Below are 19,908 nucleotides of genomic sequence, written 5' to 3' on the forward strand. Positions count from 1 at the left end.
TTTCTATCATTGTTTCTGATTCTTTCCTGACTCAAATAGTTTTTATTCTACTAGTCGATTAACATGTACATATAAGCCTAACCTGTTTTCAATATGCCCACTAACCTCTCTTTTTGAAATAAAAAAATGAAACGAAATAAAATAAAACATAAGTTATATGGACTGTCGAACCGTTGAAATTTCGTACTTCTTCGGTGAATCTGTCCTGCTTAAATTTCAAGAATTTCCTGAATGTGGCAAGCCAGACATTCGCTTGAAATGATCTTGCAGTGCAAGAAATTCATGCCCGTCAGATCGATATAATGTTATACTCTTAAGAATTCAACAGTGATCCGAATTTTAGTGAAACATTTTTTCACACACTCGATTTTGATTCAGATACGTTTTTTGTCGGAAGAAAAATCAAGTTCTGTGTACAAACCGGCCAGATTTACACTGCTGCACGTTTGAATACCTCAAATACGTAATGTTAATTCTCGGTTGAAATTCTGCGTTTGAAATCCCCGTAATAATATTTAAAGTTACACCTACAGACGAGCGCTGAAAAATCGTTGAATTGCAAGATGACCCCGTCGCCATAATTCTTCTTTTCACAAGTTCTTTGGCAGTTTCGATTAACAAAGATATACTTCCCAAGGCATGTATTTGCCTCGCTACCTGACTGTCGAGCGACTTTCTTTAACACCTCATCCGGGCTAGGCGATGATGATAGAACATCAAGATGAGGAATTCTACTGGATACGGTTAATAAGCTTAGAAATCCATGTCACACATTTTTCTCCTGGCTTTCTTTCGCGTCACGCACTACGGACTAAGCGAAAGAAGGATTACTCGTAGTCTACATAGGTAGGGTACAATCAATCAATCAATCAATCAATCTTTTAACCTATCAGTCAGTCAGTCAATCAATCTATCAGTCAATCAGTCAGTCAGTTAATCCATCAGTCCGTCAATCGATCGATAAATCTATAAATAAATCAATCAATCAATCGACAAGTCTGAGGGAAAGGATAATTTAGTAATTTGCAGTGTAGACTGATAGTTTTAGTTAGAGCACAAGTAGTTATTGTTTTTCGTCATTTCCATCTGTTTGTGTATTATTTATTGAGCTCGAACATCTGACTTGGTTTTACCTTTCAGCGCTAGCCATCATATACCACGGAAATAAGCTTTAAACGCTTTTACAAAGTTTCCTACCTCTAATGACACAACAATCAAGGGGGATAGAGAAAGAGCGAGATGCCCTGTAATTGGATCGCTGGAATTTTACTTCTTCATAGACCGCAAGTCAGTAAGCCAAGAAGTTTAATAGATCCTGATATGAGGACTTGCCTTTATTTTACCGTTGTCAATATCCGTATCCGATCGCCGTGCGCAGTTTCCAATTAGCTCTCTGTCTTGTGTCCATGTTCGCTGCATCTCCCTTCTCTCCCTTGGACCCTTTGGAGCCTCTGGGGCCAATGTTTCCAGGGATGCCCTTACTTCCTTTTGTTCCTATCAAGCCTGTTTCTCCTTTGAATCCTTTAAATCCCCTGGGGCCAATGTTCCCAGGGATACCCGCACTTCCCGTTGTTCCCATCGAACCTTTATTTCCTTTAGATCCTTTTAAGCCCCGTGGGCCAGTGTTCCCAGGGATACCCGCACCTCCTTTTGTTCCTATTGAACCTCTTTCTCCTTTGGATCCTTTCTGGCCCGTTGTGCCAATGCTCCCAGGGATACCCGTACTTCCCTTTGTTCCGGTGGAACCTATATCTCCTTTGGATCCTTTTAAGCCCCGTGGGCCAGTGTTCCCAGGGATACCCGCACTCCCTTTTGTTCCCTTCGTTCCATTTTCTCCTTTGGTTCCTTTAAAGCCCCTGGGGCCAATGTTCCCTGGGACACCTGAACTTCCTTTTTCTCCCATCTCCCCTTTGGATCCTTCAGGGCCCCGTGGTCCAATTTTCCCTGGGACTCCTATAGCGCCTTGTGGACCCCGCTTTCCAATGCTGCCCTTCTCGCCTTTGAAGCCATCTCTGCCCGGAGCAGCCGGAGTTCCCGGTATTCCTGGCACACCGGGCATTCCTGGTATTCCAGAATAAGGAACCGGCTGTTGACACAAATATATGCGTAAATCTTCAGAATCTCCACCCTTGCTCAAATAAGTACTGTATTGCTGCGTTCAGTTACTTTTGAGGTAAACGTTAGCAATTCGTGTATTTTTTAACCAGATCCATTTTTTTTGTTTCTGGCGATTCATGGTGCATTCGACTGTTCGTCACGTCTTAATACTTGTTTTAAGATTTCAATTATTCCTTAATTACAAAGGTCCCGTGCCTTACTTGACAGATTAGCTTTTCATCAAAATTTTGATTGTGCGGATGCTTAAAAGTATAATGTACGGATCACCTGGAGTGGAAATACATAATTGACCAAAAGAAAGTACATCTGAGTATATCTATATTACTATCTATATCGGTTTATCTCATCTAGTGTAAGGTCCCAATGAAAACAAAGCAAGTTCTTAGAACAAACCTCAGTTTGTAACGGAATCACTTTGACCTTACCTACCTTACATGTAGAATTCGAATCGTTTGACTGCGGTTGACTATAATCGGCAAGAAACGTTTAATCCATATTAATAGCATTGCTGCCCTCGATTCTTCATTTTTTTTTTTTTTTCTTTTTTTGCACTGAATTACTAGGACAACATTATTTTGATGAAACAAGTCCAAAAGAACCGTGCCCGGGAAATATTTCGAACGTCTTCGGGAATCTTCGGAAGTCATCGTACGGTCGGGTCGTCTCTGAAAATTCCAATACTACTAGGATAAAAGTCTTGAACTCGTAGAACGTTGTGAGGGTTTTGATTGAGGTACTTTCAACATAGACTTGTGGTGATATAAGAGCTTACACGTAGCTCACTTGACTGCGCGGGATTGTGTTCTTGACCCTAAAAGTTTAGTTGTTTATTTTGCAATTTGTTTAGTTCATTATATCATGTATCTTAATTTCCGGTGATTTATGATGATTAATTTCGACTATCCGTCAGGGCTGACCACTTGCACAAGATTTCAATAATTCTTGAATGGCACAGCCCCGTACATGCCCTGACAGAATGGTTTTAAATTATTTCATAAGTTTAAACACACGTAGCGGTTTATAAATATAATTATGAATTAATGGACCACGTCAGGGTCGAAGCCAGAGAAAAATAATACCTGAGGGAATGTTCGTGGTCATGGGCTCCTGTCGTGGTTAAATTATCTTCCTCGGTATTAAGGGTGTTTATGATGACTATAAATAACAAAAACGAAAACAATGACTGAGGCAAGTACCTGGGTTTGCCTGTAGCTGGCTACGGGCCTGCACGTGGAATTGATAACAGAGTTAACCAAATAGATGTACATCTGAGCTTAGTTTAAATTCCCGTTAAAGAGAGCATGTTTTCTGAACGACACCTCAGCTTGTAACGACATTACCTTCTGTCTTACATTCAAAAGTCGAGTCGTTCGACTGCAATTCTTATGAGTGCGTGCGTTTGAAGAGCAAGAGAAAAACAATGCCAAAGGAAGAAACAGAAGATTTCTCGCATTTCTGCTGCCTTAGTACTCATGCGTGACGACCTTAGTTGCCTTCAAAGTTATCAAAAACGATTAGAGGAGGAGAGAGAATTCCCTGTATATATGTTTCCCTTTAGCTCCTACACGTTTTAATCTGTCACGAAGCAATAGGATTTGTTACTTTTGGCTTAACGTGGCACAACAGCCACAACGTGGCAGCGATTTCACCACAGATTCAGCGTCGAATAGGAGCTCCGTTGAGACACGTTACCTCTTAACACGTGTTCAGTTCTCATAACGATTGGTTACTTTGTGCTAAATTTGACAGATCACATGCGGTACATTCGGTTACAGAATCATACGTGATCAGCGTGATATTAGCTAATTGATGAAACACTCTTCAATCCAAACGTTTTTTTTTTTTTTTAGTTTACTGTCAAACACATGACGGCTGGTTCCTTGGGATTGAAATTCACAGATCACATGCATATACCTGCCAGCTCTCGCGTCTAAAACGTGACTCTCAACCCTTAGCACCTAAAACTTTGATCTTGTGCTCACTCACGCCTAGGCACCAATCACTCTTGTCTAGACAAAAAATTGAGGTGTTTATAAAAGCTTTGATGACACACTTAACAAAAAAAAAATGTAAACCAGACCCATCGTTACTTCCTTCAATTCTTCAAACTTTCCACTAAATTACTGACGACAACATTATTTTGACGAAACTCATCCTATCCGGATTTTTTGCCCGGGAAACATTCGGCATTTCCAACGTCGTCGAGAATCTTCGGAAGTCAACGCACGGTGGGGTCGTCTTTGAAATTTCCAGTACTTCCAGGAAAGTCCCTCGCCTTGGTCTCGGAAAACGTTGTTGAGGGCTTCGATTGCAGTACTTTCAGCACAGACTAAATGTGATACAAGAGCTTACATGTAGCTCACTTGACCGCGCGGAATTGTGTTCTTGACCATCTCATATCAAACGCGTGCTCATGGAATAATTGTTAATTACAGATCTTAGGTAGTTGGCAAGCAATTGAGAAATTTAATGCTACAGCGTGTAATACGGGGATCAAAGGGACACGAAAAACTGTCTGTATTATCCGGTTTCCTTATTAAGCGCGATCGCGTGCTCTCAGAATAAACGTTACAGACGCGTGGTTTATCCATCCAAGATTTGATTCCTAAATCCCAACACGGATTTTGCGTCACCTTGATAAACATATTAATTCATGAACACTAGGATCATGGTGCATCAAATGAACTGAAGAATCCTAGACCAGAGTGGATTCTTCTGTTCCTTTGATGCATCATGATGCGAGTGAGTGTGTTAATTTGTTCAGTAAAGAAACGCAAAAATCCGTTTTTGGATATAAGAATTCAGTCTTGGATTTTCCAAAACAAACGCACCCTTTTAAACCACACAATTAAAAGCAACAGAACAATCTTTAATTTGTTATGGGAATTTGACTTGATTTCAAACTAAACTGGTAACTTTACACTCATTCTCACTGTCAAGTGTCTCGCATCGAGGTCTACAAGAGTCAAACACAGTAGGAAATGAAAACAGTTGTTAAACATGTCACGTTACTACACTACTGCATTGGTAACACCATCTTTAACATTTAACACCCGCAAATGATAATATACAGTACACTGACAATTAGTGTCGGCGGTAAAGTGAGGTCAACCATTCGCAATGTGAGCCGATGTCCGTTTAGCGGGCTTCGACTACTGAGCCTGAGCATGGCTTGTGATCTCTACATTTTCTTGCGTAGTCCCTGTAGGCTTTCTTTCCAGGCCTAACGTACCCTAACCCTAATTTATTTCCTTGACGTAGCCGAGAGGTACGGCCAGGAACCACGTGACCCGTGAGAGATTTATCACGAGGAAATATCGTCGAGACATAATAGGTATTGTTAAATGGCTGGTCTGGTCCGCCGTGAAAAGGAGAATTATATCTGATTGGTTCCGATTTAATGTTGACAAAAGTGACATGAGCAACATAAATGAATGCGTATTTCCAGCGCGTTGGTCGACAACTTCAAAAGATATTGACCCATATCAGGAGCGCGTTTTTGACAATTTTATCAAAATCAAAATCTTTTGCGCGGGAGTAGACGGGCGCTGAGAATTGAAAGCTCGATAGACATTTCACCTTTAAAATCATGCTTAAGACTAGCATGTGGCACAAAATAAACAAGCAGCTTTTGAACTGTGGAGTTTTTTTTTAATCCCAGCCTTTACTCGCCAACATGTTGCCCCCCCCCCCCCCCCGAAAAAAATGATCCTGAAGCCGAGTGTCAAGACAGTACTGATTTGAAAAATTTGAAAGGTGAAGTTTCTGTGAGGTAAATGATCATTGTAAGAGGTGATTTTCCTTGTTCTTGTTGTCGGAAAAGACAGGCATTTTGACCTCTGTTAGAATGAGACAGGATAAACTGACACTTTTATCTACTACACATTTTCTTTGTCAGCTTAGAAGTCCTTTCGGGAAGGATACAGAAAGCTTATTTGCTGTCTTGTACTTGGCAACGCACCGCTATGATGAAAATCCCCTTCACTATTAAGACCATCCGGCCGGGGAACCAATCTTGTCAGAGCTTTTTTTATTTGGCTCTAATGTGAAATTAACGGAAGTGCGTTCGCCGTTTAGATCAGAACAAAATTCCTCTAAGTACTTCTCATATAAACTAAGTAACGTGAATTACAATGATTTCTTCAGCTGAGAAAAATCACGCCTTTCCCCCGCAAAAGAAAGTATATTTTTGTTTCTCATGGAGGTGACAATCAATGACGTCATGTTATTTGGTGAGTTACAACATCCGCTGCGATTGGTCAATTGAGTGGGCGTGACTGTTGAAATGTGAAGCTGTTTTTGTCACTAGAATATTTCATAATTTATTACCAAGTTTAGTTAACGACTTAGCAACGATTTCCAATTGATTCCTTTTGGTTTTGACGTATGTCAATCATTTGGCACCATTCGGCGTGACTTTGATTCTTTTCTCAAAACCTTCTGACACACACTAGAGGTTTAATAAATATCTGACTCATTTCATTTTCTCGGTTTGTGCTGCAAGTTATGAATCCTCTTTTTGCTTCCTTCGACTTATGGCTTGCAGACTTGGCGCTTAATTGGTCCATAAATCGAAGGGAAGAATATCGGTTGGTAATGGCTGGTTTCCCTATGATCTCTACTGAAACGGTCACAGCCAGCGATCATAGCTATCGTTGCGGCAACGATCGCTGAAAGAGATACGAGTTTTATCTAAACGATCCCGTAAGTTTTTTTTTGTAGTAATCCCAATATTGGCAGCGATTGTAGCTCGATAGCGATCATACGGAATCCAGCCTTGATCTTTTCTTAGAGGTATATATGAAGTTTCTGCGTCAAAAATTGAAGAATTCGAAAATAAACTATTTGAATACGCGAAAACAAGTATAAAGAACAATTGACAGCAAATAAGATGATTTAATCATGCGGTGTTTTCGTTACCGACAGCAAACTGGCGCCAAGAACTGAGTTCGTACTTTGTAAATGAACGAGAGATGAGAGTAAATATATTTTATTTATTAAAATATTTTAATACGCCAAAACAAGTTTAAAGAATAATTGAGATCAAATAAGATGACTAAATCATTCGGTGTTTTCGTTAACGATAGCAAACTAAAGAAAAAAAACTAGCGCAAAGAACTGACTTCGTGCTCTGCAAATGAACCCCAAATACGAGTAAACAAATTTTATTTTACTTATTTAAGAGACACTGTCCAGTCAAGTAATAACAATATAAACAATTTTGCAAAAATAAAAACTAAAATAAGGGCAAAGACAATCACATAACTCTCTGTATAGCTTCAGTCTATTTCATTTTTTTTTTCTTTTTCAATAAAGCTGTACCTATGGAATATATCTTTAACCACCACACAACCTCAAGATTAACTTTCCTTAAAAAAAAGTGAAGATCGCATACAGATTAAAACTTCATGTTACGCAATTTTACATTGTATTATATCAGTAACATTTTTATGCGGTTGTCCGCTGTATCGCTGGCAAAAAAATGTAATGAAAAGAATATAAACTTGGATATGCATATATGGAATTTTCACCAATTAAATCTAGTAATTAAATCCAACTGTATTTCTATCAAGTTCTAACGTTGATCGCAAATACCGCTTAATCTTATTTTTTTCCCAGTTATGAATATAAACAGCACTACTGGGATGGCGGTACTTCTTCAATCACAATCCGGGACACTGAGTTCCATCCTGTGTAAGCGTTACCCAGTGAGGCACCAGGACACCTGCCTACCCAGAGTTCAACGCTGACTGTGCTCCGTGCAAGGTTCTCACAATAACCTTCGAAGGAATGATGACGGAGAATACTGGAAAGCCCTCCAGGCCAGCCATTGGAAACGATTGAGTCGATCGGCAAGGGACCACTACATTCACTGCCGTTAAACTTAAAATACCATCTGTTGCATTTGTAATTTGAATAGACTCGAACGTTTCCCTGGTAGGAGACTCTAAGAGCGGTATTGTCGTGCAGCTTGTTAAAAGAACATTTCTGAAAGAGTAAACCAAAATGACTAAAGATGTTTGAATACTGATACAGCTTACAAAGGAATAACTGCATGCATAAATTAGGGAGGTTTAAGCAAAAGCTGTAATACCACATAGATAGTAGACTACACTCTTTTTATAGGAATATATTTTATGAGAATGTCGACGCTGAAAACTGAGAAATATTAAGAGTATTTTAAGAATAAACCCGAGGCTGTGATTTGAAAGGAATATAATTTTGTCTGTTGAAAATGTGTAAATACAAAACAATAATATGTTTTTAACTAAAGCGTGTCAAATTCTTCGTTTCTGTAAACGGTAGATTTAGCAAAAAAGCACAAAAAAAAAAAAAAAGCACTAGGCGTATGTTCGATACTAATAACATTTCTGAAAGAAGCCGTATGTGCCCATTTCAGACTCTAATGCCCGCAGGCTGGCTCCAACATCCACACACCAAATACGTTCTAAAACAGAAATCAGAATATTCACTAGAATGTTTTCATTCTAAAATCGGCAGGAAAACAAGAATATTCAGCCTCGGCTGAATGAAACAAACAAACAAACAAACAAACAAAACAAAACAAAACCATTATTTAAAAAAAAAAACTGTGTACTTGTAGTTCCTCCGTCGTTCGTCACGCGAAAGAAAGCCGCGAGAAAAAACTTACCGCGCGGAATCCTGGGGGCGCGAAAGGAGTGTGATGTCCTGCAGGAAAGTTTATCTTGATCTCCGAGAATTGAGATCTTTCAAATCGAAGTGTTGAAATCGCATCTCGTAGGCCATGATGTTGTTGCGATTCTGACAACAGGCTTGGAAAAGAGTGTTAAACTCGGTTTACATTAGAGGAGATGTTTCCGAATTCGCAAATGTTTTCGGAATCATTAATTTTATAGTATTCAGATTCGTAAGCGTTTACACTGAAAGGATATTCGGATTCCTGACCATTAACATACAATGACAACTCAGGGAACATTCATGATGGAATGGTTAACAAGCTGTTTGTTGCCTCCACAACGAGAAACAAGAAACTAGATCCGCCATTTTAGTTCTACTGTAAACTCAAAAGATCACAGGCTGAAAATATTCGTATTAGAGAGAAAATTGTCGGGAAAATCGTTTACACGACAAAACTCTCCGGATTTAAAGTTCGTACTTTAAGTTCCGGATTCAAAATCTCCGTAGGCACGACCAAACCGGGGAGTTTTTATATCGGATTCGTCCACTTGTGTGTAAACGGGAAAACCAATCAGGTAGTAAAACATTCCGGATTCGTCACGAATTCGGAACAGTTTCCTCTAGTGTAAACCTAGTCCTATTCATCAAGTGTTGTCGAACCTCTCCGCTTCGAACCAGAATGCGAGTGGGTTAGTGATTTCGCCGCTCAACAACCGCAGAACAAGTCAGTGAACTGACGGTGCTTGACCTTGCTGCACGATACAAAAAGCATGATAGGCTCGATTCCCGCTGCTCTCTCGAATCTGGTAATCGAGCCTAAATATATAACCGCGGGGGGGTACTCCCTTATATGGGCTATATAGGTATGAGCGGCCCAAAGGGTATGGTTTTTCAGCTGTTTTGGTCGTAATAGGGTATCGATTTTAGCTGATTTTGGCCATTTTGGTCATAAATAGCATTCTAGCATTCTAGCATTCTGTGCATTCTAGCATTCTAGCATTCTATGCATTCTGGCCTTGATATCGGTATTTCTTTTTTTTAAGAAGAAGCCACTTTTTCATCATTACCGTAAAGAAAATAACAAAAGCCCTTCACAAATTATGTTTACGGTAATTTCACATTGGTCTGTACCAGGGAACGAATTATACCGCAGGTCTGAAACAGGGTTTGACGGTCAGGTCATAAACAGGGTTTCAAATTTTTGGCCAGGTCATAAATAGGGGGGGAATATCGCAGATTTTCGTCATAAATGGAGTGCGGGTTTTGGGAAGGGGACCGCACACCCCAACCCGATTTTTCTGGGAGTACCCCCCGGGATGTACGACAATCATTTCTGAGCGAAAGGTTCGATGTGCGTCTCTCGGGAGCGATGTCTGTCGGAGAAATTTCAGGATTTGCTGACATCCGAACTCATAACGCCTGACATCCAAATGTTTGTTGTCAATGACTCTTTGAATCTTAGATCGGATGCTGAGTTACTTGTAATGAGTTTGAACAATGTACATGTATTAGTGAGATTAACATGTAAATGTAAGCTTATCTTGTTTTCAATATGCTTACTAACCTCTTTTTCTGAGATAAAAAAAATAATAAAACCTAAATCAAATCGTTGAAAATTTCTTCCTCATTCGGTGAATCTGTTCTGCTTAAATTTTCAGAATTTCCTGAATATGGCAAACTGGATATTCGTCTGAAACGTTCCGTTATCGGCAAATATGATCTTGCGGTGCAAGAAATCCACTCTCTTCATGGATCAGATATAATACTGTACCTCACGAATTCAACAACGATCCAAATTTTAGTGACACATTTGGCACTCGCTCGGTTTTGATTCAGATACGCTTTTTGTCGGAAGAAAAACCAAGTTCTGTTTTACACTCGTGCTATTTGCAATATCTAAACACATAATGAAATTCTGCGTTTGAAATCTCCGTAATAACTTTTAAAGTTATGACTACAGAAGCAGCAAAACGCGTTGCGAGATCCCCACTTTGCCTTCTTTTCACAACATCTTTGCAGTTTCTCTTAACGTAGCGAACTTGTAGCACGATTTTCTTCGACACATCTCCCGGGGTTAAGCGGTAATGAAAAGACGTCAAGATGAAGAATCTTATTGGATACGGTTAAGAAGAGCAGAAATTTATATGGAAAAACTCTCTCGGCCAACAAAGGTCAAACTCTCTGGCTTTGTCGGTAGTTTTTCGCCCCCAGGATTTCGCGTGGCAATTTTTTTCCTGCGGTTTTCTTCCGCGTCACGCACGACGGACTAAGCGAAAGAGGGATTAATCGTAGTCTAAATACATAGGTAAGGTACAATCCTATCAATCAATCAACTAACCAACCAACTAACCAACCAACCAACCAACCAACCAATCAATCAATCAATCAATCAATCACGAACTAATCGATCAAACAATCAATCAAGTAATTATCAATCAGCCAAACAATCAATCAAGGCAATCAATCAATCAATCAATCCATCAATTAGTCGATCAATCGATGAATAAATCAATCGATCAATCAATCAACAAGTCTAAGAAAAAGGACTTCACTTTTAGCATTTGCAGTGCGGGAGAAGACAAGTTATTTTTCGTCATCTCGGGGAGCGTTTCCGTCTGTTTGTGTATCATTAATTCCAGTTCCAACATTTTACTTGGTTTAAGTTTTCAGTACAGTCGGACATGATTTTACTTTTCAGTGCCAGCGATCATGTAGTACGGAAATAAACATTTATTACGTTTACCAAACTTCCTACCGGGCTACACAACGTTGAAGTGGGTTAAAAAAGAGCAATATGCCCAGTAATGAGATCATTGGAATTTACTTCCTCGTGGACCGCAAGTTTGACGCCGAGACGTTAAGTAGATCCTACTACAGTGACTTACCTTTATTTTACCGTTGTCCTCATTTGTTTCTCCTCGCCATGCGCATTGCTTCCAATTAGCTCTCTGTCTTGGGTCCATGTTTGGTGTATCTCCTTTCTCTCCCTTTGTTCCGATGCCATTTTCTCCTTTGGGTCCTTTTAAGCCCCTGGGGCCAACATTCCCAGGGATACCCTTACTTCCCTTTGTTCCCATTGTACCGTTTTCTCCTTTTTCTCCGATCTCCCCCTTGAATCCTTCAGGACCCCGTGGTCCAATTTTCCCTGGGAGTCCTATAGCGCCTTGTGAACCCCGCTTTCCGATGGTGCCCTTCTCTCCTTTAAAACCATATCTACCCGGAGCACCCGGAGTTCCCGGTATTCCTGGGGCGCCATTTGTTCCGGGCATTCCCGGCATTCCTGGTATTCCAGAAGGAGGATATGGCTGTTGAAATCGAAAAGGAAATGTTTCAATAAGCCGGAAAGTGTTCATGATCGGCTGCTCTAAGAATTGAGTTTTCCTTGATGCTCTACTGATAAAGCTCTGTGCTAACCTATGAACAAGTTTCAGTTGTTTAATCTTGTTCCTTTATTTTCGCTTTGCTCGTCTTGTTCACCGTTTGTTGTAACTGAACACCCTCAAGTCGAAAATTACGCGCTCCTTAAGAAATAGTCCCGTACCTACCTTGCAGGTAGAAGTCGAAGCGTTTGACTTCAGTTCCTTGGCGTGTGTTCTTGTCGAGGACAACAAGAAAACAGCAATAAACAATGAAGAGAAGATATCCATCCCGTTTAGTAGCATGTGGTTCTTACGAACTAGCTTGCATTCAAAACGTTGAGAAAATGAACTTTGGAAGAGTCAAGGAGATGTTCTTTATTATGTATATTCCCGTTCTTTCAACTCGATGCCGCTAAACAGGAACTTCATTCCAATCTGAAACGAAACGATTGGTTACCTTTGGCTCACGTGCAGTGCGCACATTAGCAGTAGAATCAACGGTCGTGCCGTGTCCTTTAAGCTCGATTCCGCAAAACAGGAACTTCATTCCAATCTGAAACGAAACAATTGGTTAACTTCAGCTTACATGCAGTGCGCACATTAGCAGTAGAATGAACGTAGCATAAGAGATTAGCTGAAGCACGTTTCAATTATTCTAACCTCATTTTCATTTTACAGCTAAACTCATGACATTCAGTAACTTTGGACCAGGCTTGTCGTTCCGTAGGCGCCCGACTATTCTGCGAAAGTATTTAAATTATGAGATGCTAAAGAAAATATGGAAATAAAAGCCCTCACTTTCATAATTACTCTGACAGTTAAAACTGGCCGCCAATCAGATCATGTTATTTTACCCGGGAGATTAAGCGCAGTAATATTGCTACTAGCCGGCCAATCAATAACTCCATCTATATTATGAATAACCGCATGTGGTAACGTTATCAGCCGATCGTGTCAGATGTAAATACAGTTTCCCCATGGTATTTTATTTTCGCCTTCTTCATTGCATTTTCTGTGTTAGGTGTCGGAGAACGCTTATTGCGAAGTTGTGGTTGGTTGCTTTTTGCTATTTATACTTTACGGCACTTTCGCTTGACCTCTCTCACTTGCGACCCTACACTGATTATCCTTCGAGCCAGTTCACGTTCTGTATTTTACAAGAGTACAGCCCGCCTGCCCATCCTCTTTCAGATATGTTGATATGTTACTTTAATCTGTTCCTGTTTATCCATTGCCTGATACTGCATTTGTTTTCACCTATTTTCAGGCGACCGATCCAGTCACGACAGATGTAGAAACGCGAAAGAACGGTAATAAAACTTCAGGAACATCGCCGAAACAAAGAAAAGTACACCAGTGCATGTGTGATGTTATTTATGTGCTTCGATGTGAATCTGTTATTTTAAAAGTAGCAACCCTTCGTGAGCTATTGTTGTTATTATTATTTTTCTTTTTACTTAGCAACAAAACAACAATGAAAGATTGACATGTGTTAGACTTATTATTATAGCGCAACTAAACTAACTAGCTCACGGTGTAAATTAAAGTTTACCCGCTTCAGAATACTAACAACCAGGGCGCTAGCTATGAAAATAATGGCTCCAAATTTAAAAAAAAAAGTCGCCACATATGTGTTTTATCTGGCTTGGACTGAAAGTGAAACCTAGACAGAGATATGTATGTGGCAAGACACCGACTGATCCGGAAGTGAGCAAAAAAAAAACAAACAAACAAACAAACAAAACAATACAGGCTAGCAATGAATAAGGTTACTACATCGTACCGAAACTATCTATTTAAGCAATGGACCACAGGTTTTTATGGTTTATCATGCCTCTAAACCATAGAAATTGTAATCTATAGCTTTGAAATAATAATTCAGAAGACACGCGAAATTTCCATGAGTTTACTGGCACAATAAACCATAGCTGATTGACCAATCAGAGAGGGCACATTCATTTAATTATTATATAAACGAGCAATACCCACCGTAAACTCATCCTGTGCTATGTTAAGCTCGACAACCATCAGCGTTTTCGGCGATAGAATCAGCGTCGCATCAGAGCTTAGGTGAGAAAGGTATCAATTCTAATCTTCAGTTTCACCGTTTCAGCTAAACCTATGACGGTAAGCAACTTTGGATACAACTTATCGGTCCGATTTAAGTCATTTACAACTCTTTAACTACCCTACGACTATAGGCCAATGTTTTCCCATTTTTGCTCTAGAAATGATTAAGAAAGCCTTTAAGAACGAGGATTCCTTTGGAGTCCACACGCGACAAAAAGGGATTGATAGAGTTTTTATACAAAATTACTGTATTCTGGTCCCCGGAGCCGCTTGTCCCTCATAGCCGGCGCAGCCTTAGCACGAAGAGAAGATGGTTCTAACCCAAGACACATCATTTGATTGGCTAGATTTTCACTAAAAGAAAGTTGATTTCCTAACTGAAAGAATCCTCTGGTTGGTTTCTGGCTGAAATCTTTCGATTACAGTACCTTAACAGATATATATAAAATAAATAAATAAATAAATAAATAAATAAATAAATAAATAAATAAATAAACGAAGAGAATTTAAAACAGAAGTAAACTTTTGATTGCAATTAGCATTCATTATTTTTCGTTATGGAGGACTTCGCAGAAACGTTTCCCCATAAGTCCGAGATTTGCTCGGTTCAGTGAATCTTTCGTTTGGCAACATATTTAATTGGAATTCTCGCTGAAGAAAAAACAGTTTGGCTCAAACAATAGGGCCCTTCTTGTTCAGTTAAAAGTCGTATAATTACGGTTAAGAAACATAGAAAGTGTTGAAAATTCTGGCGGTTTTTCTTATCGCTTTTATCCAAGCCTAAATTTTTAAAAAGTCGCTGAGAACTGGAAAAAAGAATTTCGCAAAATTGGTTTATTCTATGCTTTTTTTCTGAGTATTTTTTACGAAGAAAACACTGCAAGTTTCCTGTAGACTTAATGACTTATTCCAAGTGAATTTACTTTACTGGTAAGGATAAGCATTTACGTCAGTTTTTCGCTGCTTGTTTCAATTTTGAAAGTGGCTAGTGTGCCTTAGCAAGATTTCTCATGGCATCGTCTAATGTCAACGTATGTGTTTAAAGCGCGCTATTTACAATTTGCTATTACAGTTGTCCTTGGATGAATTTGGCAGGAAATAACCCGCGTGAGACTTGTGGTATTTATTTCACAGCGCATTTCGGAGCATTTCAAATAACACTTTCATACAGACTGAGATTGACTTGAACAGATTTGTGCCGCTGTCTTTTAGCTTACCCTAACGAAATTCCTTTTAATATTCTCCAATTTTGCCTATCCATGCCCGTTTTTAGCTTTTAATTTTTTTTGTTGAGTTAATCTTTTCTGTTCTTCCACAATTTTAGGTCGTTATCGTGATTTTACAGTTAGTTGTAGGACCAGAAGGAAAAAGCTTAAATTGAATTGCCTTTAAGATTGGGTGACCTAGCCCGTGTAGTCTCACTTGCTTGATGTAAGCCGCGTTAATAAGATGCCGGTAATCTGATAATGCGTTTACCAAGCTAACAGTCATTCAGTGGCCTATGTTAAAATGAGTATAAACGACTCTGGTTCCTTTGTTGTAATGAGCAGTATGCCCTCATGTGCTGCTTACGAAAAAAAGGTAACGTGGCGTGCAGGTGATAAATAAAAGAAAAAAAAAGGAACCGTGTGAAACGCAATTGTAAGGTTAAGAGGTAAAGTCTGTATACGAGCGAAGTGGCCCATCAGGCCGGAGCTTATCCTGGTTTCTGTAGCATGAAGCGACTAGAAGTACTTCTAACCCCCCCCCCCCCCCCCCCCGCCCTTCCCTTGAATGGGATGCTAAGCCATCGCAGGGTTAACCCAGCATTAGGTTCACCAGTACTCAGATATACTCTTGGGTGGAGAGAGACTCTGTGAGAGTTAGTTGTCTTCCCCAAGTAACACAATATAATGTCCCCGGCCAGGTCTCGAACCAGGACCGCTCGATCCGGAGACGACCACACCAACCACGAGGCCACCGCGCCTCCACAAAACGCAATTGTAACCCAACTTTATTTTCCCGTTGCCTGTACTCGTTGATCCTCTCAATGCGCATTGTTTCCAGTTAGTTCGTTGTCGTGGGTCCATGTTCGTTACCTCTACTTTCTCTCCCTTTAAACCTGCCGGGCTCACTGAGCCAATATAGTTTTCGTTATTTTTTTCTTTCGCGAAGGATATTAAAAGCTATATTCTTTTTTTGTTTGTTTGTTTGTTTTGTTTTGTTTTTTTTGCAGGTTTATGGACCGAGATGCATGTAAGCTCTATAAACATGCAAGAAAAAAAAAAAATTAAAAAAAAACAAAATAGAGCGAAAGCAATATTCTCCCATACAAGCAAGCAAATTCAATGAGGTATGTATGATAATGCTTTTTTTTTTTTTTTTTTTTCGATAAATTGATGCGTCTTGGGATCCATTCTCGGTAAAGCGCGAAAGTTAACGCATTTATTTGCGTTTCTCGCGTCGCTTTTTTGAACTTTTAAATAAAACTACCCTTAAAACATGAAGGTCAAACTTTCTACCTAACAAAAGAAAAATCTGTTTACTTTGAGAAATGGATTGCAAAAGTTTAGCTAACGAGTTTGCAACTTCTTCGCATTATTTTAGTTTGTTTTATTTTATTTCATCGGAAGAAGTAACACTACGACACTTGCCTACCCAGAGTTGAACAATAACCGCGCCGCGTGGAATGTTTTCACAGTAACCTGCAAAGTAATGATGACAGTGGTTGTCTGGAATCTCTCCAATATTGACCCAGTCAGTGTAAAGCACCGATTCAATTGGCATGGGACCACTCCATTCATTGCCGTTAAACTTAAAATACCATCTGTTGCAAGCATTATCACCATACACTCGAATGCTTCCCTGGTAAGAGACTTTGAGTGCCGTATTGTCATACAGCTTGTTAAAAGAGCAGTCCTAAAGCAGAAAAGGAAAATTGTGAAAAAAAAAAAAAATGTAGAAAAGCCGTAGCCAAAAAAAAAAACAAAAAAAAAACAAAATGACTAAAGGTTAAGATTAAACCTGTAAAGCCGTATAAGTAGTTACAAAATCAGTCATATAACAATCAACAGGATTCAAGTTAGGAAACAAGTCGTTATTTTTCGCCATCTCGTAGCTAGCGGAGTCCTGTCTGACCGTTTGTGTAAACGCTGGTTTTCACTGCCACATAAGCATAAGATTGAACAACATACGGAGACACAGCAAAATGTTGATCAACAAAATTAGTGTTTTTTGTTAGGATGATTTCCAGAACTTCACAGCTCCTTACCCTTACTGCGTCTGCCCATGTTGCTTACGGTTATATACTTATCTGGTTGTAAAAAACTGCCTTAACGAGCCATATATATAATTATTTAGAAAACAGCCCTAAGAAAATACATGTGCTGATTAGTTGATAATCGTGTTTCTATTAAACAGTTATATAATAATCCAAGTAATTCTCGCATTTTGATTGGTTCTCGCCTGTGATCTATTAGAGGACAGACGCACGATTGACGTCATCATCTCAAAGTTTTTACCTCTGTGTTTTGAAATGGCGGAAAGTTTTGAGAATTTAGATAATGTTTTACATGACTGGGCAAAAGATAAAGTACAAAAAAGTCTTGTCGAGGCATTGAACAAGAACGAGAAGCATAGTCTAGCAGGAAGGAGAAAGATAAAGCCGTTTCTTTTTTAGAAAATGACCCAGAAAAAATACTCGAGCAGTCTCAGTCGGCAGTCGAGCGAGACTAAACCAAACACAAAGTTAGTCTTGGTAAGCCGAGAGCCATTGCTTCATCTCAAATTTAACAAACCCAATAAACAAAATGTTTACGAGATTAATTTATTTAAAACACTGAACTTTTCTCAGTCTCGAAATAATTGTTGACACAGTGATTGTCTGGAATAAAACATCAAAACCACTTCTTAAAATCAGTTAAAATAAAGACATAACCTTGCTTTCCGATGCGAATGTTCCAGTCCGTTTCAGGGCGCAACAGCGAGCAAAGTATAGCTCACTACAGCTCACGGCCAACTGTATCGCAGCTAAAAGCTGTCTCCGACACTATTTCAAACTGATTTGAGAATCACCAACCACAGAGGACACATTTCCACCATCACTAACGCTCCTTTCATTCAAAACTAGAATCGAATGGCCTACAGGTTGACAGCAACCGCAAGTTTTCCGAGCGCATTTTTTCAACTCCTGCAATATTCGAGGCAACATCCAAGCTTTTCGGCTCACAGGGCTGCTCTGATGGCAAAACCTGACTTGACTTATCCAGCATTTTCTTAAAGATTTGTAGATTTCGCAGTCCAACTCTGCTTTCGCTGTAAGTTTTCATTCCACGAGAAGCGACGCTCGAGATCAAGTTTGACAGTGGCGTGATTTTCCTGGACCAATTACAATTCTTTCCTACGCGTAGCAACCAATGAGATTGCTTCAATTTGTATAGACAACAGATTAGGTCAAATGGCTTTTTTCGTGTTTGCCAAAGTGGGCAAAGGGCGGTTTTCGAGTTATGTTGAAAGATTTTGAAATAAGAAATAAGCTCTATCTGTAGTAGTTTGTTGCGTTATTATATAAAACAAATAGATTCCATGTAGCGGTGCGTCTGTTCAGTAATAGATCACAGAAGACGTCAAAATGTGGTAAGAACATCAGTGACACACTCGGCTGTCGCCTCGTGTGCCACTTTTTTGTTCTTACCACATTTTGACGTCATCTGTGATCTATTACTGAACAGACGCACGGCAACATGGAATCTATTTGTTAATTAGATTATCAGCTCAAGATTTCTATCGCGTGATAGTTGACTCGCGCTGCGAGTCAATCTCAATCTCAATCGAGAGCGAAATGTTTAGTATAAATCTGCTAGTCTTTCAAACCTCAATCTAAATCCTTTTCACAGACACGCCAAGAAGCAGCCGTCATTTTGTTAACAAGGGAACACTGCTACGCTAATCAGTATCTATCACAAAATAGATAGTGAGTAACGTAGCCAATCAGAGAACGGCATTTGTGGTAGAACGCTAGTAGATTTACACTAAAACTCGATAGAAATACGGAGAACATGTTTTCTATTTCTTATAGCAAACACCGCGACGAAAAAAAAGGAAAACAACTTGTTTACTTTGATTATCAAAGTAAACAAGCAAGTAGCGTGATAGCGAGTAGCGTGGGAGTGGGTCCTTGTCAACAAAATGACGGCTGCTTCTTGGCGTTTTCGAAGTGTCTGTGAAGAGGATTTAGATAAAGTTTTGAACGACTAGTAGATTTATACCAAAACAATTAGATTATTCGCTCTCGATTTCTATCGCGCGATAGTTGAAAACTGGTGAAAGTTTGGGAGAACTCGAAAAAGCTTTGGAAACGCTCGATTGTGACTTGGGCTCCCACAGCATTTCTCGTTCACCCAAACTTTCACTCGTGTTTCTATAACTCGATAGAAACACGGAAAATGTTTTCTATTTCCTAAATGTTAAAATAATTCATCATGATCAAATACAAGAGACACTTTCTTCACCTAGAGGAGAGATGCAAATACCATGCGCAGCGTAATATTTTTTGGAAAATGTTTATTTTTTATGTCTTCAGTGTTTGATATAATATATCAAGAAGGAAAGACCGTTCAAAGGAAATCATTAGCATGACGTACAGATGGCCCAAACTTGCAAATGAGCGTCCCTTGTACTTCATACACTTGTACTCAGGCTACGCGACAGTCGAAATATTAAG

At 39.5% G+C, this 19,908-nt stretch overlaps 2 protein-coding genes across 2 annotated transcripts; both read right to left on the reverse strand.

Moving 5' to 3' along the window:
- Window positions 1–1,348: 1,348 nt before the first annotated feature.
- Window positions 1,349–2,085, reverse strand: LOC149096166 (uncharacterized). Its single transcript, XM_089281487.1, has one exon. It carries the CDS (start codon window positions 2,057–2,059, stop codon window positions 1,349–1,351), a length of 711 nt encoding a protein of 236 aa, XP_089137613.1. The 5' UTR covers window positions 2,060–2,085.
- Window positions 2,086–7,092: 5,007 nt separating this feature from the next.
- LOC149096167 (uncharacterized) lies at window positions 7,093–12,515 on the reverse strand. Its single transcript, XM_089281540.1, has 3 exons — window positions 12,324–12,515; window positions 11,664–12,083; window positions 7,093–8,106 (listed from the first exon to the last, which is right to left on the reverse strand). The coding sequence occupies exons 1-3, from the start codon at window positions 12,438–12,440 to the stop codon at window positions 7,756–7,758; spliced, it is 888 nt and encodes a 295-aa protein (XP_089137666.1). The 5' UTR covers window positions 12,441–12,515; the 3' UTR covers window positions 7,093–7,755.
- Window positions 12,516–19,908: the final 7,393 nt, after the last annotated feature.

The sequence above is a fragment of the Orbicella faveolata genome, unplaced genomic scaffold, assembly GCF_042242905.1.
Source record: "Orbicella faveolata isolate gen_17 unplaced genomic scaffold, um_ofav_v1 contig_48, whole genome shotgun sequence".
NCBI classification, from domain to species: domain Eukaryota; kingdom Metazoa; phylum Cnidaria; class Anthozoa; order Scleractinia; family Merulinidae; genus Orbicella; species Orbicella faveolata.